General features: G+C 40.9%; 1 protein-coding gene across 1 annotated transcript in view; it reads left to right on the top strand.

The window, feature by feature from the left end:
• FMN2 (formin 2) overlaps positions 1-24866 on the top strand; it is a 239343-nt gene that overhangs the window by 189375 nt on the left and 25102 nt on the right. The window contains exon 16 of the mRNA XM_075596755.1: positions 12136-12285. Within this exon, the coding sequence (XP_075452870.1) occupies positions 12136-12285 (150 nt within the window). The remainder of the gene's footprint in view (positions 1-12135; positions 12286-24866) is intronic.

Below are 24866 nucleotides of genomic sequence, written 5' to 3'. Positions count from 1 at the left end.
CATTGAGATATCAATTAACCCCTTAAATACCATATCGGATAATAAATGTAAAGGTAATTAAGGGGTTAAGCCACACTGGCCCGATACCCACCCTTCACCCATGAATTTGTACATTGGTTTCATCATGCAAATATATATATATATATATATATATATATATATATATATATATATATACATGTAGAGGTATAAGTACCGTGTTAGCCGAGCTTCAATAACATTCCAAGAGACACTGTTTTTAAGTATACCTTTTGCTTCATTCATTGTAACATCGCCGGAAGAAGAGATCAGTGTATCTCGAAAGCTCGCACAAATAAAAGCATTTCGTTAGCCACAGAACGGTATCATCTATTTATTTTTTGATTATATATATATACAGATTGTGTAATATATATGTAATTGTGTTATATATATATATACAGCTTGTGTAATACGAGCTTGAGACAAAAGGTGGCACTGAGTGCTCATTTGCATGTCATTTCCCAGAATACTTTGCTGCAGTGGAAGTGCTGTATGCTGGGTGACAATGGGGAAAGACAGGGTTGCAGACCTGTCTAAGACATGCAAATGAACATACAGTAATATTTACAGTTGCTATATATATATATATATATATATATTATATATATATATATATATATATATATATATATATATATATATATATATATATATATATACACACACACACACATGATGAACCAATATACAAATAAATGTAGAAGGGTTATCAAAAACATGCAGTACTCAAAATAACAGTTCTCCATTTATGCACACTACAATACAAGTAATTTCCTGTCATAATCCTAACTGATATTACAATCAAAAAGATAAAATGCCAATCAAAAACCTCTAATCACAATCAACACATTGCATTAACATTGAATATATGATGCATACAATCTATGCACCATATACATTCTGCTAATGAATGTTAACAATAACATTTAAATCCAAATACAGATAACTCCAAACAAATATAATAGTGTAACCAATCCGGTAAACATAAATCAATTACCATTCAATAATGACATCCCTAAACAATTAACATTGCATCCCTAAACAATTTACATTCAATCCCTAACAATTAAACAATTAACTAATTCAAACCTGCAACTCAGCAATGTAGGCTGTGAAAATATATAAGTACCAAGAAGCATAAACAATTAACAATGAAAGCTACCCCTGACCTCTAAAACAACATACAATAGCAACGATTACATCTATCTAATTTTGAAAGACTTTAACCACACATTTAAGCATACATGCATAGTCAAAATAATTAAAAACACAGCAAATCAAGCTTTTAAAACACTATCATTTCTTACCCTGTATGTATATATCTCTCTAGACATACATACATACATACAGTGGCAAGAAATGATATACCACAGATAATTAAATAAACATGTAAAGAACAGAATTAAAAAAAATTAACTAGTTGAATTAAATACATTTCTTTACTTCACTTACCATTACTTGGCCCCACCGACTCCCGTTGAACTGGTTACTCACGTATGAAACCACCAGGCACAGGAACCCATAAAATAACAAACCATAAAAAAAAAAACATTAAACTAAAAATCCAAATCAATCCACGGGTCTTCTACTTGTAATCCATCTTCATCTGTATTCTTCTTTCTTTTACCTTCTTCCGGGGTCGTCTTCCCGTCTTCGGCCACGCCTTGGTCTTCTTTTTTCTCCGGAGGTCCTTCCTCCTCGGCGTCTGGCTTCAAAATGAGACAACATAGGCTTTTAAAGGCTTATGACGTCACATTTTCGTCATATGGTTCCCACGGCCCTGATTGGGCCGTGAAAACCATGTGTTTTGGCCGATAAAAAAAAAATGATGACGTCACTTAAAGGCAATGAAAGCACAGCCAATCAGAATGGCTTTGCTTCAATTGCCTTTAAGATGACGTCATTAAAAGAAACATGGCCATCCACACATGGTACGGTAGCCAATCAGAGCGTGGGAACTCCATCCCTACTCTGATTGGCTCTAGTATACCATGTGACAGAGGCTTGGGGGAGAAAGGATGTGACGTCATTGAAAGCCTGTCACATGGTACTAGAGCCAATCAGAGTAGGGATAGACTTCCCACGCTCTGATTGGCTACCGTACCATGTGTGGAAGGCCATGTTTCTTTTAATGACGTCATCTTAAAGGCAATTGAAGCAAAACCATTCTGATTGGCTGTGCTTTCATTGCCTTTAAGTGACGTCATCATTTTTTTTTTATCGGCCAAAACACATGGTTTTCACGGCCCAATCAGGGCCGTGGGAACCATATGACGAAAATGTGACGTCATAAGCCTTTAAAAGCCTATGTCGTCTCATTTTGAAGCCAGACGCCGAGGAGGAAGGACCTCCGGAGAAGAAAGAAGACCAAGGCGTGGCCGAAGACGGGAAGACGACCCCGGAAGAAGGTAAAAGAAAGAAGAATACAGATGAAGATGGATTACAAGTAGAAGACCCGTGGATTGATTTGGATTTTTAGTTTAATGTTTTTTTTTTTATGGTTTGTTATTTTATGGGTTCCTGTGCCTGGTGGTTTCGTACGTGAGTAACCAGTTCAACGGGAGTCGGTGGGGCCAAGTAATGGTAAGTGAAGTAAAGAAATGTATTTAATTCAACTAGTTAATTTTTTTTAATTCTGTTCTTTACATGTTTATTTAATTATCTGTGGTATTTCATTTCTTGCCACTGTATGTATGTATGTATGTCTAGAGAGATATATACATACAGGGTAAGAAATGATAGTGTTTTAAAAGCTTGATTTGCTGTGTTTTTAATTATTTTGACTATGCATGTATGCTTAAATGTGTGGTTAAAGTCTTTCAAAATTAGATAGATGTAATCGTTGCTATTGTATGTTGTTTTAGAGGTCGGGGGTAGCCTTCATTGTTAATTGTTTATGCTTCTTGGTACTTATATATTTTCACAGCCTACATTGCTGAGTTGCAGGTTTGAATTAGTTAATTGTTTAATTGTTAGGGATTGCATGTAAATTGTTTAGGGATGCAATGTTAATTGTTTAGGGATGTCATTATTGAATGGTAATTGATTTATGTTTACCGGATTGGTTACACTATTATATTTGTTTGGAGTTATCTGTATTTGGATTTAAATGTTATTGTTAACATTCATTAGCAGAATGTATATGGTGCATAGATTGTATGCATCATATATTCAATGTTAATGCAATGTGTTGATTGTGATTAGAGGTTTTTGATTGGCATTTTATCTTTTTGATTGTAATATCAGTTAGGATTATGACAGGAAATTACTTGTATTGTAGTGTGCATAAATGGAGAACTGTTATTTTGAGTACTGCATGTTTTTGATAACACTTCTACATTTATTTGTATATTGGTTCATCATGTGTATATATATATATATATATATATATATATATATATATATATATATATATATATATATATATATATATATATATATATATATATATATATATGCAAATACAACTGTATGGTCATCTACATGTCTTAGGCAGGTCTGCAACCCCGCCTTTCCCCATTATCACCCAGCATACAGCACTTCCACTGCAGCAAGGGATTCTGGGAAATGACATGCAAATGAGCACACTGTGTCACTTTTTGCCTCAATAACCATTTTTAACATGGTTCCCTATAGGCTTAAGCTTGCTGCATGGTCACAGCTTTGAGCACAGCCAGGGTTAATGTGCATACCCAGAAAACCACCCACAGACAGCTGTTTCGACCTTGATAGCCTCCCAGCAGGTGAGAAAATTATATAACATCATACAGAAGTACATGTACATTGATGTTTAACGAAGCACCCCAGAACACCATCACCATACTCCTGTAATGCCATGTCACCACCCCCTATGGTCACCTACCTATATATGAGCATCCATTGTTCAATATCCATCTTCTGCTTGGGACAAAGTCTCTATAAACAAACTGTAAACACTGCAATTTACAGACATTAACCACACAGAGTCTTAAGATCATTTTTGCTTTATTCACCATAGAAATACATCTCTAGCATAAAAGATCCAACCTAATTATACTTACTTCACTGTATGGATCAATAGGTCATTGGAGATATAGCAGCCTTCAATGTACACAAGGAGAGAGATATATGTATTTGTGAGCAAACTCTGCACTCAGGACCCCAACATTTTGGGCAACATATCTGCACTTAATCATTCATATGGTTTAAGGGATCATTGACCAGTATATGAACAACTTAGGAACAGGATACATACCCTGCACGCATTTCTGTTTAAATCCATGCTGTCTGTAGTCATTACTAGCTCCGGTCTCCACACAGGAGGAGGAGCAACAAAGCAGTAAGCCGCGCGATTGGCTGTGGGGTTTCCCAAGCAGCCAATTAGATAGTAAACCGGCTCACTAGAGGAATTCAGCCTCCTCCCCTACATACAGGGGGGGTGCGTCAGTGTATGACGCCGCGCGATAGGCTTACTCAAGGATCCAATCAATGGAGCCCTGTGATTTGCTGCTATAGCAACAGGACCCTATAAAAATACAGGCTAATCATCAGGAACCCGCCCCGATGAAGCCAGTTACGGTGAAACGTACGTAGGGTACGTCTGACGTCACCGTCACGTGACGTCGGCTCATCGGTGAGGTGTGTGTGATATACTGTCTGAGTGCTTCGTAGACTGCGTTCGTGGGCAGCAAGAGCACTCAGACCCTAGGGTTGATCTACTATATATCTGCAGTGAATGTGGCTGGCCTCACACTAGACCTGTCACAATAAAGCTTACAACAGTATATTTAATGACACCATGTGCAGTGAGTAGTGGCTGCTTTAACTCAGCCAGCAATATACTCAGTCTCACATCCAACAGTTAAGCATATTCATCTGCCTTTACCTCCTTCCATTCCTTTGGGCTAGGGGTCTGATATATACCTATACATATCCAGTATAGCGATCACCCTTACTATAGGGTCCACTAAGTATTAATTAGAGAGGTATTTATATATAATTATACCTCCACTAAACACCCTATCACACCTCTCCGTCTTTTAATATCATTGTATGTTTGTTTTTTGTATGTGGTTATTCCAAACAATTTATTTTAATCAGGTATAATAAAATGTAAGTTTTAATTAGGGTGAACCTCTCTAGTGCCACACTAAAGGGATTCTTTCTTTCTTTATATTCACTATACTGTATGTACACTCCTTGTGAGCACCACCCTCCCCTAGCAATTGTTTGGATTAGATTCCCTCCTCAGCTTGAGCAGAGTTTACAATCTGCAGCTTCCAACTGCATGCAGATTTCTTTTCTGTTAACCCTGTGTTGGAGCCCTTTAGCTCCGTTCCTTTTCTCTAGCTCGCCTCCACACTATGTCGGGCTTCATCACCACTGATATCAATTTTAGCTCATGGCTAACGGAGTCTGAAACTTTATTTGACCTGGAAACAGAAAGATCAGAAACAACTGAACTTCCGGGTATCAAAGACTATTTCAGATCCCTAGAGAAAACCTTTAAACAACAGGCTAGACTCTGGTGGGATATTAAAAGCTTGGAGAAATACATTTCGGCCAAACTAGTACCCAGAGGTCTACGCCCAGAGGTAATTCCCTCATATATGTGCCCGGAGAGGGAATTTGTATTAGAATGGGAAAAAATACTATTACAATGTTCCCATGATCTAATGATATTGACAGTGAAGTATGAAACTGTGAAACTCGACACAGTAAAGAGTGACCTCAGCAATCTAAAGAAAGAGGTCACTAAGTGGAATATGAACGAAAAGTTCATTGAATATGAAGTCCAATTAGAGAAAACTATTAGTAGGTATACCCAAGAGTTAAAAAACAGAAAACACAGAAAACTCTTGAGGGATACCAAAGACTTCCAGGAGGGTAAAATCTTCAAATATCATAATAAGAAACCACAAACCCAAGAGCAAACTACTGTTCTGAGTGATTATTCTACCGATTGGCACTCCTCTGACACAGACAGTTCATCCCAACCTAAGCAACATCAGAAAGAATACACAAAAACACAAATTACTACTAGATCCAAAAAGGCACAAGAATTTCCTAACACCACACCCTCCACCTCTTTTTTAGGGCAGGAACCCTTGCCAGGTCCTCCAGAACCATTTTTAAGAGAACGAGGAGGGGCCAGGGGGGGAAGAAGAAGAGGGCAAAGGAACAGAAGGCAATGGGGCTTCACCAGAGGGGGCTATCACTAAATCAATTGATGAGTGACAACTTTATCATTAATCTCAGTCCTTTTACCCTCACTGACTCCCATATCAGAGTCCTTAGAAAGGGCCTCTCCTACTCCCCCACGACCAATATGGATTTATTTGAAACCGTTAAAGATACTCATTTATTTGCAAGGAAACTCTTACTCCACAAACACTTCAAAAAGTATAAGCTAAACCAAGCCATACAAGCTGGAATGGAAGACCCGAGTGATCTAGATGTAGCCTGCTATGACACACTCCTAAACTTATGGGAAGAAAGTGAGGTCACACCGGGGATGGGTCCATACACACAATTAAGACCATCTAGCACATTCACACCGGGAATGTATGGAAATAGTAATGTCGATACTTTTGTCAAACTTGTCGTACAAGACCTTAGTACAATACAAAATATTCGAAACATGGGGAATATGAACCAACAAGAAAGGATAGCTTTGAAAGAATTATCAGAGAACATCAATATTACAATAAAACCCTCTGACAAAGGGGGAAATATTGTTCTGATGAAAACTGATAACTATATCAAAGAAAATTTGAGGTTATTAAGCGATGTTTCCTGTTACCGAGTTCTTGATAAAGACCCTACTGTCCAATTTCAGTCCGAATTAAAAACACTTTTGGATAGAGGTCTAGAAAATCAAGTAATATCTAAAAATGAACATCAATTTATGTTCAACAGGGCACCTCAAATAGCCACTTTTTATACTATCCCCAAGGTACACAAAAATAGATCCCATCCTCCCGGACGTCCTATCGTATCCGGAATAGGCAACATCACGGAGGGTCCGAGTGTGTACCTTGACAAGGTTCTTAGACCTTTTGTCCTAACTCTCCCATCCTATGTAAGAGACACTCAAGATGTGCTCAGTAGACTAGAAGGGATAACGGTGGATAAAGGCACCCTTCTGTGCAGCCTGGACGTGGAATCACTGTATACCAGCATACAACATCCAGTTGGTATACAAGCTACATCATATTTTCTACGGGCCAGGGGCACTCTACATACCAATCACAACCAATTCATCTGTGATCTCTTACATTTTGTGCTAACACACAATTATTTCTTGTTCAATGATAAAGTCTACCTCCAGGTACAGGGTACTGCTATGGGGACAACATGTGCCCCCACTTATGCAAACCTGTACCTGGGGTGGTGGGAGAAACACACCATTCTAAGCGATACTTTACAGGAATACACAGATAACATCATATTATGGCTGCGCTATATCGATGATGTGTGTATACTATGGAAGGGGAGCCAAACTTCATTCAACAAATTTGTGGAAATCCTTAACACCAATACACACAATCTAAGACTCACACATGAGATTAGCAACAAAAACATTGTATTCCTAGATTTATGTATCAGCATTAGCAATGAGGGTGTAATTACCACCTGTACTCACACCAAAAAAACTGCCACAAACAGCTATCTCAGAGCAGATAGTCATCATCCCGTTTCCCTTATCAAGGGAATACCGACAGGACAATTCCTACGTATAAGGAGGAACTGCTCTGAGATAGCTGACTTTAAGCTACATGCAGAGGCTATGAGCCAAAAATTCCTACAACGGGGATATAGCCACAAAATCATCAAGAAGGCCTATCATAGGGCACTCGTGACACCGAGAGAATCCCTCCTGCACGTAAAAGCAAAACCGGAGGACAAGAAAATTGTCCGCTTCATTGGCACTTACAATGCACAATGGGGGAGTATCAAAAGTATTTACTCCAAATATTGGCACATACTAATCCAGGACCCAGACCTCAAAGAGGTTTTGAATGATAAACCTACTTTGGTAGGCAGACGAGCTAAAAATCTGAAGGACACCTTGGTCCACAGTCACTTTGTTAAACCCAAAAGTGTCTCCTCGAACACATGGCTTCCACCCAAACCACAGGGAACATACAAATGTGGGTCGTGTAAGGCATGTCAGTACATAAGAACTAGCAAAACGTATACAAACAAGGGTAAGGAGTACACCACACAGGGTTTCTTTAATTGCAAATTGCAAATCAATGAAAATTGTGTATCTCATTACATGTTGTTGTAACCTACAATATGTAGGAAAAACAGGCAGAGAATTCCGACGTCGGATCCTAGAGCATATTAGCGCCATCAAAAACAGTGCAGACACCCCAGTATCGAGACACGTGAGGGAGTATCATCAAGGTGATGTCAAATCACTGGTATTTCAGGGTATTGACAGGGTTATTCCTACCAACAGAGGGGGGGACTGGAACAAAAAACTCCTGCAGAAGGAATCCATATGGATTTTTACATTATCCACCCTAGCCCCCGGAGGACTTAACGAGGGGTTTCTGTATACCCCATTTCTATGAGTAACACACTACCTATAAGCTAGAAGGGTATTTCTTTCCCTCCAGACAGGTATTTTATATCTCTTTGTATAGCTAACACCATAGAAGCGGAAGGTGTGCAATACATATATGTATTTCTATTTTCCCTGCAAAAGGCTCTGGAGAATAGCCTCCCAGCAGGTGGAGTAATTATATCATACAGAAGTACATGTACATTGATGTTTAACGAAGCACCCCAGAACACCATCACCATACTCCTGTAATGCCATGTCACCACCCCCTATGGTCACCTACCTATATATGAGCATCCATTGTTCAATATCCATCTTCTGCTTGGGACAAAGTCTCTATAAACAAACTGTAAACACTGCAATTTACAGACATTAACCACACAGAGTCTTAAGATCATATTTGCTTTATTCACCATAGAAATACATCTCTAGCATAAAAGATCCAACCTAATTATACTTACTTCACTGTATGGATCAATAGGTCATTGGAGATATAGCAGCCTTCAATGTACACAAGGAGAGAGATATATATGTATTTGTGAGCAAACTCTGCACTCAGGACCCCAACATTTTTGAGCAACATATCTGCACTTAATCATTCATATGGTTTAAGGGATCATTGACCAGTATATGAACAACTTAGGAACAGGATACATACCCTGCACGCATTTCTGTTTAAATCCATGCTGTCTGTAGTCATTACTAGCTCCGGTCTCCACACAGGAGGAGGAGCAACAAAGCAGTGAGCCGCGCGATTGGCTATGGGGTTTCCCAAGCAGCCAATTAGATAGTAAACCGGCTCACTAGAGGAATTCAGCCTCCTCCCCTACATACAGGGGGGGTGCGTCAGTGTATGACGCCACGCGATAGGCTTACTCAAGGATCCAATCAATGGAGCCCTGTGATTTGCTGCTATAGCAACAGGACCCTATAAAAATACAGGCTAATCATCAGGAACCCGCCCCCGATGAAGCCAGTTACGGTGAAACGTACGTAGGGTACGTCTGACGTCACCGTCACGTGACGTCGGCTCATCGGTGAGGTGTGTGTGATATACTGTCTGAGTGCTTCGTAGACTGCGTTCGTGGGCAGCAAGAGCACTCAGACCCTAGGGTTGATCTACTATATATCTGCAGTGAATGTGGCTGGCCTCACACTAGACCTGTCACAATAAAGCTTACAACAGTATATTTAATGACACCATGTGCAGTGAGTAGTGGCTGCTTTAACTCAGCCAGCAATATACTCAGTCTCACATCCAACAGTTAAGCATATTCATCTGCCTTTACCTCCTTCCATTCCTTTGGGCTAGGGGTCTGATATATACCTATACATATCCAGTATAGCGATCACCCTTACTATAGGGTCCACTAAGTATTAATTAGAGAGGTATTTATATATAATTATACCTCCACTAAACACCCTATCACACCTCTCCGTCTTTTAATATCATTGTATGTTTGTTTTTTGTATGTGGTTATTCCAAACAATTTATTTTAATCAGGTATAATAAAATTTAAGTTTTAATTAGGGTGAACCTCTCTAGTGCCACACTAAAGGGATTCTTTATTTCTTTATATTCACTATACTGTATGTACACTCCCTGTGAGCACTACCCTCCCCTAGCAATTGTTTGGATTAGATTCCCTCCTCAGCTTGAGCAGAGTTTACAATCTGCAGCTTCCTACTGCATGCAGATTTATTTTCTGTTAATAGTAATTGTGGCCATAACTGTACTTCTATGTGTTAGGGGGGGGTTATTTCTTTAAATGTATGTATGTGTTTATTCATTAATTTGGGGGGGCACATAATTGGTACAGCAGGCCTGCGAGTAACACCCGAGGGCCCCCGCCGGTCTATAGTATCATTGATGTGCATATATGTATATGTTAGGGGTTATAGGTGTTGTAGATATATATATATATATATATATATATATATATATATATATATATACATATATATATATATATATATATATATATATATATATGTAACAGAGCAGATGGCATACAAATACAGATGAAGACAGGTGATTAGTCCCATATGAATGAATATAATCAAAGGCTCCTTACCAGGCAGACCAGAGAATCCAGGGAATCCAAAGCAGGCACAGCAAGGAAGAGACAGCACACTTGTTAGCAAAAAGAATTGTATTAGTGAAGCAGGCACAAAACACCAACGTTTCGGTCCTGTTTTTAGGACCGAAACGTTGGTGTTTTGTGCCTGCTTCACTAATACAATTCTTTTTGCTAACAAGTGTGCTGTCTCTTCCTTGCTGTGCCTGCTTTGGATTCCCTGGATTCTCTGGTCAGCCTGGTAAGGAGCCTTTGATTATATATATATATATATATATATTTATATTCATTTATTTATTTATTCTTTTACATTTATTTATTTAGTGTGGGGCTGCTGTGTGTGATTATTTTTTCATTGTGGGTAGTGGGGGTGGGTGAAGGGGGTATTAGCCCCAACGGTGGTTGTTTAGGGCTTGCGGGGGGGTGGCGGGAGGGGTTAACCCCTTCAGGACCGTAGCAGTATTAACTGCTACGGTCCTGAAGGGGTTAAGTGCACCGGCAACCCCCCCGCAAGCCCTAAACTCACACCAAGGGCCACATACCCCCTTCACCAACACCCGCTACCCACAATAAAGCTGGCACGGTGGGTTAACTGCCTTAGTGGTTACCCACTAAGGTAATGAAGTGGGCTGCACATGCATTTTTCCTGCCTCGGATGCATGCCGGGGGCCTTCGGTGCTGATATTCCTGGGGATCAGCTCTGGAGCACCCCGGCATCAATCCAAGCCAGGAAAGGGGATGATTTTTTTTTTATGGTCCCTCTCGCCGCTCAGCTCCAGCTTCTTGCCAACTTTTGTTGGCGGAGCTATTTGGAGAACATCTCTCCATTTTAATGGCGCGATCAGCGGCGAGATGGTGATCGGGGCTTCCTGCATACGGCCTTTTTTAAAACTAGCGAGATATTGCTTCTCGCCACCCGCGCGGCGAGTTTTTAAAACAAAAAAAAAACTGGCGCTTTTTACTCATCTCGCCAGTTTCTCGCCATTTACTAAATTGCTATAGGCATATTTGGCTAAAAACTAGTGAGATTGGGCTTCTCGCAGCTCTCTGCATAGGCCCTCAAGACGGAGCAGACCGAGGGACACTGCCGCAGGTAAGCAGTCGTCAGTGGCCACAATGCAGTCGCCCTGGGCGACCGCATTTGTCGAGCCCTGTGTATTAGCAAATAAAAATATTACTTGTGAGCACATTCACATGTCTTAGACAGGTCTGTGTAACCCTGCTTTTCACCATAATCACCAAGCACACATTTGTTTTTTCAGTTCACTATTCAATGAACAGTAACACTTTGTAATATTGTATCTCATTATTTGTGGGTACAGAATTTACATGTCTATTATATATTTCACTTATTTAATTATTTTTTCACCTAGTACTTAATGTGTAATTATTTAGCAGTGCGATTCTCCCTTTCTTCAGTGAATGAAATCAACTCTATTTACACACTATTAATATTTATTGCTTTTTTTTTTTTATTGTTTACAGGTTTCTAGAAACTTCATCCTTTTTTTGTGTCAAACCAAAAATGGGTGAAAAAGAAGTATCTCCAAATTCTTTCTTCAGCATTTGGCACGAGTTTAGCACTGACTTTAAAGATTTTTGGAAGAAAGAAAATAAAGTGATTCTACAAGAAAGGTAAGTAATATACAATATGTCAATCATGTAGAGTATTCTGCTGAAATGTATAATCTTTACCTTTATCCCCTGTACAATATTGTTATATATTATCTGATCTGAAGGTTTTTATTTAATTTTTTTACCTAACTAATGATGTACTGTAGATACAAATAATTGCCATATTAAAGGGATGACATGCTAGTACTACAGATGTAGAAAACTTAAGGTCTTCAGTGCCACGGCCGATCAAGGTCTGGTAGTAATGGAAGCTTAATGGGTCTCTTAAATTGAGCTCCTACGTCAATTTTATATAGTGCTTATGCATAGGTGCAGAGGGAATCTGTGTCTCAAATGAAGGTTATAAAGCACTTATATTTATTGGTAAAGTTATGTTGTTATAAACACCTTCTAGTGGTTATAATGGGTTAATGGCTCTAAAACAATTGGATTAAAAGTAGACATCTTGTTACAACAGACTTGGCAGTAATATATTGCTTTTTTACCCATAGAATATAATCTATCTGTTGGGTGGTGCCAGGACTGTCAGCATGATTATATGGTCTATGAGCCCTATTGCTTCTTAAAGATTTGTATAGTGGTTTCACTGCTTGTAAGCATAAGTACTTACTGTGGTACAGTACAACAGGTCTGGCAACATGTGTTGCCTATCTACAGTACACACAGAGTCTACTCTATTAGGTAATATCTATTCTGCCAGTATACCAGTAGGGTCGATCAGCCCTATGAACTCTAGTGTATAAAGCTTAATCAATCTCTTAAAATAAAGGTTACTATACAGTATAATAAAACCTGTATATCTACAAGTTACATTGCACTGGAACGGCATCTCGCCGAACCACTCAGTGCTACAATCTGATCAAAGGCATATATCTCCCCATGTCTCTGTGTCTGACTCACACACATCGTGACGTCACATGCACCCAATGCGCATTTTGTAAGAAATCTACAGATCTAGTTCTAATCCCTTACAGTGGTAACCCACTCACTTGAGCAAAAAGCCACATAGACCACTGGGTTGACCCACTAGTAGGGAAGAAAGATCATGTAGATAACCAAAATGTAATGGGTTAAACACTGCAACCCCTGTTCATGCAGTAGCTTGCTGTGAACAACCAAGCACAGAACATATGCATGAAAGTGTGTGATGGCACATAAGGGCTGCAACTCAGCACTGCCTCACTGAATGTCACTCACAGGTGGAGACAGTGGACCCCACCAATAAAGTAATGTTGTATATACACACGCACACACATATAACTAGCTCGTGGGTGCCCCCTGGGGCCCACAACTTAGTTTAACTGCCTCACAGCATGCAAAAGCAATAGTCACAGGGGTTAATTTGGCCAAACAGAAAGTCTGATTAATAGTAAAGATACCACAGCCTAGCGCTGTGGGCGCATCTCGTGACGTCTGAGACAGCATCCTCAGTACCCGACGTACGTTTCGTCCCACGTGGAGACTTCGTCTTGGGTGGGCGGTGTCACGGGAGCTTGTGCAGGGTTATTATATACACAAATAAACTGGGTTGAATTGAATGCGACTTAGATATAATAAAGAAAGTTTATTCCTTGAAAAAGGTGAACACAAGATATACAAATAACACACAGAATATGAACACTTACTTAGGGGTTGGACAATAAAGCAATCAGGCTCTGGATTGGCAATTCATTCTGGCATCAAGTAACAAGTAGATGTAGTAACGAAGACACTGGGTATAGAGCTTACACTCGTTTATATGGGGTTTCAGCCCTATACCCTAACATTGGGTGGCAGGTGATGATTATCCAAGGATAGCAGCGGAGCACAGCTGAAGGATGGGGTCAACACCAGCAATGAAGGGGTTAAAAAATGCTTCTTTAATGAAACATGGTGCAAAACGGGGGGAGACAGCAACAACTCTAACGCGTTTCAGGCTATGCAGCCCTTTTTCAAAGAGTGAAATCGCGTCTCCACTACCCGCAGTTATGAAGGGGAAACCCCGCCCACCTTTCCCAGAGATGCCGCGCAGTTTTCGCGTGGATGCTAGCCAGCTCTCTCATTGGTCAAGATAGACCTCCAACCAGAAACTGATTCGGAGGGGCGTCTCTGGTAGCTGTGAAAATCGCGCGATATTCACAGCTACCAGAGACGCCCCTCCGAATCAGTTTCTGGTTGGAGGTCTATCTTTACCAATGAGAGAGCTGGCTAGCATCCGCGCGAAAACCGCGCGGCATCTCTGGGAAAGGTGGGCGGGGTTTCCCCTTCATAACTGCGGGTAGTGGAGACGCGATTTCACTCTTTGAAAAAGGGCTGCATAGCCTGAAACGCGTTAGAGTTGTTGCTGTCTCCCCCCGTTTTGCACCATGTTTCATTAAAGAAGTATTTTTTAACCCCTTCATTGCTGGTGTTGACCCCATCCTTCAGCTGTGCTCCGCTGCTATCCTTGGATAATCATCACTATGCTTACTCACCCAGCGTGATGCACGCAAAAAATGGACTAAGGTTCTAAAGAAGAGTTTTGATTCTCCCCACTTATGGATTCAGGGGGAGTTGCTGACCCGTAACAGTGCCGCAGGTAAGAGAGTTCTTTCTAGTCTAGTGAGGTGCTTTTCTAGCATTACAAATGTACCCTCACTAAAGATAGAATACTCTATTATATCACTTCCTGCTTTATGATGCACTGGGTCCAATACTCTCAATTATTTATTTAGACCTTGTCCTAACCTGTTTATATATATATATATATTTTTAAGCAACAATTGCCATTGTACCCCATTTTGCTGTAGCACTGTTTATAGGGAACCCTTCCCTTACCTTTTATTGGGTGGCAGGTATTGGTTATCAGTTACCTGCACCCAATTACCTTTTTCCAGCTAACTTGGGAAGCCTTTTGGGACATACCCCCAGTTAGCTGACACATGCGCACTTTCCCGGACTTGGGGTCTCATTTCTTTAACCCCACACTAAAGGAATGGCGCCTCTCAGTCTGCCAGAGACAGATCTGGACAGGAAAACATTTGTCTGTAAGTGTGAATTACAGTTACAGACCACTCAAGCCCTGCTTTTCTCCGCGCTAGTGTACACAATCAGGGTGGTGAATCCTTTGATCATGGGGCCTGTTGTAGACAAATGGTCGCCCCCCTGAGCATCAACATATTGCAGAGCCAGTATAATTCGCAGGCTTTTATACCAGACGCAAAAGACAGTATATTTCTTAATATACAAACATATTAAAATAATCCGAGTGGGCTGGAAATTGCCAGACCCTCATGCCGGAGGAAACTTTCCATGGTGGCCAAGTTTCAGCTCGCTACGACCCACCAGACCGGAGTTACAAAAATACAGTTTAAAGGCACATTTCACAGAAGTGGCTTTTCTCTGCCATTGAAGTCAATGGCAGACACCCAAACTAATCCATTACCCTGACTCAGTTCTGTTGCTCGGGGAGGGTCGGCATTTGCCATGCACTCATGCCGGAACTATGACAACATGGTGGCCAAATACCGGCCTTCTAGTCCTAAAAGAACCGGAGTTATGGACTTCGGGTTTTCACTGTTTTGGACTTAGTTGTTTGAAAGCCACGCGACTTTCTCCGCCATTGCAGGCAATGTGGCTACCCTCGTGGCGAGTGTGACCCTTTCTAGACGCCATTAATTGTCGGACCCGGTTGGGGTCGAGTGAGGGTGTTCCTAGGGTCTAGGGGAAAAAATAATTTTATTCCGGGGTGCCCTAGAACCTAAGTTTCCCACGCCAATTGGACATGAACCTGACCTGATCTAAGCTCTTTTAAGACATTGTTTCCGCTTTTGCGGTTCTTTGGTCTGGCTGGCTGCCAGCCCGTTCCTGGAGGTCGGAGTCGAGGAATCCCCTTGAAATTACTCCATTCATTTTCAATGGGGAACTGCCGCTCTTCCTCTTGGGCGCCACCTGCAGGTCTTCTGCGATATCAGGCCCAAATCGCCGGAATCTCCATAGGGTTACATGGGGCTCCAATGGCGACCTATGGAAAGACTGCAAAATGGAGCCAGCAAAGGCGGGAAAAGGAACAAAGGGCTATAAACACAAAATTAACATCAACCCTTTCCCTCCCGACTGGATCCCAGTGTAGGTGTTGGTGCAAACACTGAAATGGGGAAAATACACGTTCACTGGGGGATACACATTTGGTGCTGAAGCAGGGTCATAAACACAGTACTGGGCATCATTCCAGTTAACCCCTCGCCACCCAGGTGAGGGCAGGGGGTGGCAAAATGGGGAGTAACCCCTTTAATACCGGGCCAAGCCCCCTCCCCCGCTACAGGCGGGTGCCATATCCCCTGCTCCCTAAGTACCCATTCAAAGGCTGTGATTGGCTAACCATGATCCAATCACAGCAGCCCAAATCGGCTAGTGGGCAGTATGGGGCGGGGCTTGCATTTTCTTTTATGAACACATTAAAAACAGTCACAGCCTGTCGGTAAATAAAACAGGACTGACATAAAAACCTGGAAAAGCCTCATACATACAGAGACACAATTGCAGATAAGAGGCCACTGCCAAATAAGTGGTTAGTGATACACCAGTAAGGATGTAAATGTGGACACAGCTCAAAGTATGCACACATACCCCTGTTGCCATAGAAAACGCTGCAGACTAGGTGACGCTGTAGACATACATTGGATAGAGATACTTAGGACAAGTACCACCCTTCTGTATTAGTACTGCATTGTGTAAATATAGCACAATACATAATGTGATGAATACACATAGGGAATACTATTACAGTGGCCAATAGACTAGTCCTATATGTACCTTAGATCATTACTCCCTCTAAAGCATAAAAAAGGCTGTATACCCAAAGCCCTCATTGAGACCGTGTGGTGACTGGGTTCCTAATAGGTAGATTCACTTTGCTTCAGATCTAAGCAGCAAAGTGTCCAAGTCACCACGTCTGGCCCCAAGTATGATGTGATCAATCCTTTGGAATGATATAGAGGAAGTGTCACCGTTGTAAAACCTCGTTACATGTCTTGCCACCGGCGTGTTAATTTTATTTCTGATGGTACCCACATGTTCTAACACACGCCTTCTCAGTTGTCTCGTGGTCTTGCCAACATATTTCACTCCACACACGTCGCCAGATACACCACCCCAATGGTCTTACAGTTTATGTTAAATTTCTTTGTCTTGTCCCAATTCCAGAATTCTTTGGAGGGGTTCATAAACTTGCAACCCTTGCACGATCCACATGCCCATCATTTTGGAGCGTAGCCACGTGTGTGTAATGGGTGCCACATAGTGGCTGTGGACCAACATATTGGATAGATTCCGTGGTCTCCTATATGTAATTGACGCATTGGTGTTTAGAGTTTCCTTTAAGTCCTCGTCTTCCAGCAAAATGTGCCAGTGGCGGTTTATGATATCACGAATGCTGTGCCATTGTCTGCTGTATGTGCCTATAATACGTATAGGTTGTTTCCCACGTTGTCTGGTGGGACCTGAACCATACAGAAGGCTGTCACGTGCTGTTTTTTGGCTCTCACATACGCTTTGTTGATGCTGGTCTTACTGTAGCCTCTATCATGAAATTAGATTTCATGATACTGGCCTGTTGTTCAAAAGGGGGTCACTAGAACAATTTCTCTTGGCTCTAAGAAATTGTCCCGTTGTATACCATTTATGAGAGATCTCGGATGGTGACTAGTGGCCAAAAGGAGATTATTAGTTGCTGTGGCCTTTGTATGCACAGCTGTGGTTAAACTCCCTTCAGAGTTCTTCTTAATAAGAAGGTCCAAAAAAGTAATTTGAGCCGCATCAATTTCACTGGTCAATTTCAGGTTATAATCATTAATGTTCAATTTCTGAACAAATGCGTGAAACTGACCTGGTGTGCCACTCCAAAGGAGCAGCACATCATCTATGTACCGTGACCACATGTCAATGTACTGTGTGAACTCCAGCATCTCATTGGTGAAAACCTCACATTCCTCCCACCAACCCAGGTAGATATTCGCGTACGTTGGGGCACAAGTAGTCCCCATCACCATTCCCTGGAGTTGGTGGTAGGTTTTCCCGTTAAACAGGAAATAGTTATGCTTTAAAACATATTGTAAGAGATCTATTACGAATTCATTATGGTTAGTGAGATCCACCCCTCTGGCCCTCAGTAAGTGTCTTACTGCCCGTATATCCACCTCATGCTGTATACTCGTACACAAAGATTCTACGTCAAGTGACGCTAAGAAAATGTTCTCTGTTACCTCCACACCATCCAATTTACGCAGAACATCGGTCGTATCCTTTGTATAGGACGGAAAGTGGGTTACAAAAGGCCTCAGAAAATTGTCCAGATATGTGCTGGCATGTTCTCCCAAGGAACCAATGCCTGACACTACCGGTCTTCCTGGGGGTTTCAGGTGATTCTTATGCAACTTAGGTATGGTATAAAAAGTTGCTACCTTTTGGGTGTTTGACCATCATAAAATAAAATTATTTTTGACTTATAACTTTATTGGTCAAACCCTGTTGTAGGATGGATCTCAGGATTTTACCGTATGCTATGGTGGGGTCTGAGGGTAACACCTCATAACAATCTTTGTCACTCAAGAGTCTTAGATTTTCTTTGATATATTTTGTTTCATCATGAAGGACAATATTGCCCCCCTTGTCAGAGGGTTTTATGACTACTCCTCTCATATCTGACAACTCTTTGAGGGCCTGTTTTTCATCTTGGCTCATATTGTTGGACCCCTCTCTTTTATGCATCTGTTCTAAATAGTGTGTCACCAATTTGATGAATACATCAATGTTAGAGCTGGTAATGGACTGTGGAGTGAATTTACTTTTTGGACCAAAACTTGTAAAGGGGCCATGTCCTGCTTCTCTTTGATTGTCATTAAGAAGAGAGATACGATCTTTAAGATTCATAAGATCTGTATTATTAAGGTTGGCTAGTTCATTGGGAGACAGGAGGAACTTATCTCTCCTTTTGTATAGCTTATGAAGGGCAAGTTTTCTTTCAAACAAGTTCACATCTTTTACCCATTTGAAAAGGTTCATATTACATGTCGGTGTGAACGATAATCCTTTTTTGAGGACCGACATCTGACTGGCGGTTAAGATCTTAGATGTTAAGTTAACCACCTGTAGCTCATTCCTAGTGGCTATTGGTGGCTCCTCAGGCCCCTGCCTTTCCCCCTCCCTCTCTATCTGTAGGCCCAAACTACTCTGTTTCTGAGCTCTCTGGCCCTTTCAAGTTCTAGCTCTCTTTCTCATGACATGTCCCCCACACCAAATCTCGGTTGGCCTAAAAAATCTTGTCGTCTATTGTCCCTTCCCTCCGGAAGCCCACTTGGAGCATAGAGGCATGTGGAGGAGTCATTGTGTTCTTGATAGTCTCGTTTAGTGATTAAGTCTATACACTTTCCCAGTTTTAAAATCATTGAAGTCAAGACGGAAGTTTTTTTGTTTCCTTTCTTTAATATCATTAGTGAATTTTTCGATGTTCTTTTTCAGGTTTGAATCTAAGTCCTGATACTCTGGGTTATCCTCCCACTGTGCTAGAGACTTAGGGCCTCATGCAGAGAGCAGCGCTATTTACAATCTCGCCATTTTCCGGCGAAAATCGCGCAAAAAACAGCTGAAAATGGCGAGGTAGGAAAAAAGCGCCATTTTTTTTTTCTATTTGAAAATCTCGCCGCGCGGCTGGCGAGAAACTACATCTCGCCAGTCTGAAAAATATCCAAATTCAGAAAGACGCGCTCGCCATCTAGCAGCTGTTTTTGGCCCGATTTTCTTCAATTTTCTCCGCCAACTAAAGTTGGCAAGAAGCAGGAGCTCGCCGGCTATAGGGAAAAAAAAAAATGCGCGATTTTTTTTTTCTCCCTTTCAGCTGCGCGCATCTCCTCATTTACAATTCTCCACATGCAGTAATGCTAAAAATAGCGGATTTCGCCCATTTCTGCATATGGAGAATAAAACTCTCCATTAAAGCTACTTTTTCTTAAACTCTCCAATTTATTCTAGCGCTGCTCTCTGCATAGGCCCCTTAAGGTCTGTATCCTGCTCACTGCTGTCATATTTTTCTTTTCAAATTCTATCAGCAGCATCATTAACTCTTTTGAGCAGTTTGAGAGAGTATCCTCCCACTTCTTTATAAAGGTTTCGTCTTGAATACCGTACGATGGGAATGTATTTATTCTTAACCCTCTTGGAATCATGTAATTTTTACATAGTTGAATGATATCCTAGTACATAGCTATTTCAAGAATTAGAATATTTCCATAAGGAATGATTTGTCTCTCAGTACAAACCATAGGTACATATAAATGCAGGAGTTGTACGAGCTGTCAGTATCTGAAACCAAATAAAACTTTCTCAAACCAAAAAACACAAAAGCTTACAAAATAAAAAAGTTTTAGAAACTGTAAGACAATAGGATTGATTTACATGCTGACCTGTCTGTGGGTTTAAATTTGTAGGCAACTCCCATGGACAACTACCTAGATTCTTGAACATATTAGCTCTATCCGCAACTGCCAAAACACCTCAATCCCAAAACATGAGAGAAATACATCAAGGAAATCTGGAAGTATTAAGCTTTTAAGGCATAGACAATATCCCACATGATAGACGAGGGGGCAATTGTGAATATAGATGGATTTATAATCTACATAGCCCAATGGATTGAATTACGGGTTTGTGCTTACACCTTTCATATAAAATATATTACAGAACAAATCTCTCAGCATATCCCGATTTGGCTTGAGATACTACTCCCTCCATTTACTTATTGTTTATATGAGATTTCCTTCTCCCCCCCGTTCATCCTGGGAAATCTTTTCCAAATAAATATGAAGATAAATGAGAAATATGACCAAATATACAAGATCTAAGATAAGTAGAACGGTCCACAGAACCTCAAAAAGTGTCTCCTGGTAATATACCTAATTTCCCTTTATAAGAAAGAGCCTAAGATTTCAATCCCGTCTCCTGTTCCTATTCCCAAGGAAATCTGAAGTTAACTTAGAAATAAATGTCTAAATATAAAAGATCCAAGATATGTAGAATTGTCTATCGAACTTTAAAAAGATGTATCTCCCAGCATTATACCTGATCTCCTTAAAAACAAAGATTGTATGTATTGTTTCTAGTCTTTGGTACAGCAGCGGCACACTTTATTCTAACAAATCACCGGCTTTTACCTGGCATGTTCCTGGAATGCCACGCTGTTCACCCCGAGCATGCCGCGCTCCCAGCCAGGCGCATGCCCGGCTGACGCGCGGTTGATGTGTTAATTGATAATGGTTCAGGATTTACTAGGCTGCAATGCTTCGCGTGTCCGCCAGATGGCATAAATTCATGAATTGTAATGCAGTATATATATATATATATATACTGTATAACAACAACCCCTATAACCCGTAACATACAGTACTGTACACATACAGTACTATATATGCACATCAATGATACTATAGGCCGGCGGGGGCGAGATGTGTTTGCAGCAGAGAGAGAACCGCTGCTCTCTCTGCGCAAACATCGGCATTTGGCCCTTGGTGTGAGTTTAGGACTTGCGGGGGGGTTGCAGGTGCACTTAACCCCTTCACGGCCGTAGCAGTTAATACCGCTACGGTCATGAAGGGGTTAACCCCTCCCGCTACCCCCCGCAAGCCCTAAACAACCATCGTTGGGGCTAATACCCCCTTCACCCACTCCCGCTACCCACAATAAAAAAAATTCACACACAGCAGCCGCCCAAAAAATAAATAAATAAATCTAAATAAATAAATAAATACATGAATATAAATAAATACATTTAAAATACATTTTTATTCATAGTGTAGATGTGCAGGGGGTCTCCGGAGCTGAACCGCATTGGTTTCAGGTCCGGGGACCCCCTGCTCCCCGAGATAAAGCCCCCTTTATGAGGTGCCGGTAAATCTAAATAAATAAATAAATACATGAATATAAATAAATATATATGTAGAGATATATATATATTTATATATATATATATATATATATATATATATATATTTATATATATATATATATATATATATATATATATATATAATCTCTACATATATATATATATATATATATACAGTATATATATAACAACAATCCCTATACATATATATATATATATCTATAGGGACTGGTGATCCCTTTGGAACGGGCTGCAAGAACCTGGAGTTTGTGCCATTGGAACAGGACTTTTTGTACTAAAGATTTTTTAATTTTTATTTTTATTTTTTGACAATTTTTTTTACATTTCATAAATATTAAATTCATTTATAGGGTTATATTGTCAGAAGATTGCACTAATATTGTATTATTTAATTGTCTGTATCATAGTGTACTAGTCTATATCTAGCCGCCCCGCTAAGCACATTCATTGGCTACTAGTTCTTCTACAACCTTATATATTTTTATCAGGATATTTAGAGGCGCTACTTCCATTTCTGCTTGTTTTGAGATATATATATATATATATATATATATATATATATATATATATATATATATATATATATACATACAGTATATACACACACATGATGAACCAATATACAAATAAATGTAGAAAGGTTATCAAAACCATACTGTACTACAAATAACACTTCTCCATACTGTACAGACACACTACATTACAATGAATTTCCTTTAATAAACCTAACTGATCTTACAATCTAAATCATCAAATGCCAATGAAAAAACTCACATTCCAATCAATACATTGCATTTACATTGTATTTATGATGCATAAAATCTATGCACCATATACATTTTGCAAATGAATGTGAACAATATCATTGCAAGCTAAATACAAATACTGTACTCCAAACAAGTCAACTATTTTAACCAATCAAGTAAACAAAAATCAATATATAAGTACCGACCAGAAAACAAAATTTAAAACCATGGCTAACCCTTACAATACCAAGGATTACATCTATCTAATTGTAAAAAACATTATACTGTACACACATTGAAGCATTGCAATAAACAACATACAGTACAGTACATCCCCTGTATCTCCCTGCCTTGAGTGTAATCTGTGTAAAGCCCCCTCCCCCTATTGTGTCTGTTAAATCTCCCTGCCTGTGTTGCTGTGAGTGCAGTTTATGTAAATGTGGGGAGGGGGGGTGGACCCGATGTGCATACTGTGAGGTCTAACCACCCTCACCCACTACCCACATACCGTTACCCCCCCCCCCCATCCTGGCCATGGCTCCTCCACTTCTGCAAAACAGACACAAAAATTAAAACATCCAAAGTAATGTCCTCTAACCCCTTAATCACCATAGCGGTTATTAACCGCTACAGTCATTAAGGGGTTAACCCACCCTCACCCACCACTAGGGATGCCTACATACCCTCCCACACTAACCCCCCCCGTGAGGCCTAACCACCCTTACCCAGTACCCACAAGGGAGGCCTACCCACATACCGTTGGGGAAACACCCCCCCCCCACACCCCCAGTACCCACAATAAAAACAACACAGTGACCCACAATAAACATCGTTCTATTTATTAAATACATACTCACAGGTGCTCACTACGGGTCCGTGGTGCCCCCACAGAAGTGGGACCACACATCATCATCCCCGCACCTACGGGTCGGCGATGCCCCCACAGAAGTGGGACCACACAGCTTCATCCCCGCAGACTATGGGTCGGCGGTGCCCCCACAGATGTGAGGTCACCGCTTTATCCCCGCATGTGTCACCCGTGGAACCACCAGCCTGATACCCGTGGTATACCCGAGGAAACCACAGGTGGTCTCCAGAGGTCCCACACGGAACAAACCCTGAATGTAAAAAAAATAAACCTGGCCTATACATTCAATACATACACCCCCCCCCCCCCCCAACACCTACAGTACAATAATGTGCAAAATAACTATTATCCAGATTTGGCTCTAGTATACCATGTGAGGCTTGGGGGGAAAAAGGATGTGACGTACTACAGCCAATCAGTGTAGGGATGGAGTTCCCACGCTCTGATTGGCTCTAGTACCATGTGACAAGCTTTCAATGACGTTACATCCTTTTTCCCCCCAAGCCTCTGTCACATGGTATACTAGAGCCAATCAGAGTAGGGATGGAGTTCCCACGCTCTGATTGGCTACCATACCATGTGAGGGTGGCCATGTGTTTTTTCATGACGTCATCTTAAAGGCAATTGAAGCAAAGCCATTCTGATTGGCTGTGCTTTCATTGCTTTTAAGTGACGTCATCATTTTTATTTTTATCGGCCAAAACACATGGTTTTCACGGCCCAATCAGGGCCGTGGGAACCATATGACGAAAATGTGACGTCATAGGCCTTTAAAAGCCTATGTCGTCTCATTTTGAAGCCAGACGCCGCGGAGGAAGGACCTCCGGAGAAGAAAGAAGACCAGGGTGTGGCCAAAGATGGAAAGAAGACCCCGCCCTGCCCGGAAGAAGATAGAAGAAAGAAGAATACAGATGAAGATGGATTACAAATAGAAGACCCGTGGATTGATTTAGATTTTTAGTTTAATGTTTATTTATTTGTATGGTTTATTATTTTATGGGTTCCTGTTCGTGGATTGGTTCGTGAGTAAGCTGCGCAACGGGAGTCGGTG

The sequence above is a fragment of the Ascaphus truei genome, chromosome 4, assembly GCF_040206685.1.
Source record: "Ascaphus truei isolate aAscTru1 chromosome 4, aAscTru1.hap1, whole genome shotgun sequence".
Taxonomy (NCBI): Eukaryota; Metazoa; Chordata; class Amphibia; order Anura; family Ascaphidae; genus Ascaphus; species Ascaphus truei.
Note: the sequence above shows the minus strand (reverse complement) of the source record. Positions and strands in the feature narration are given on the sequence as shown.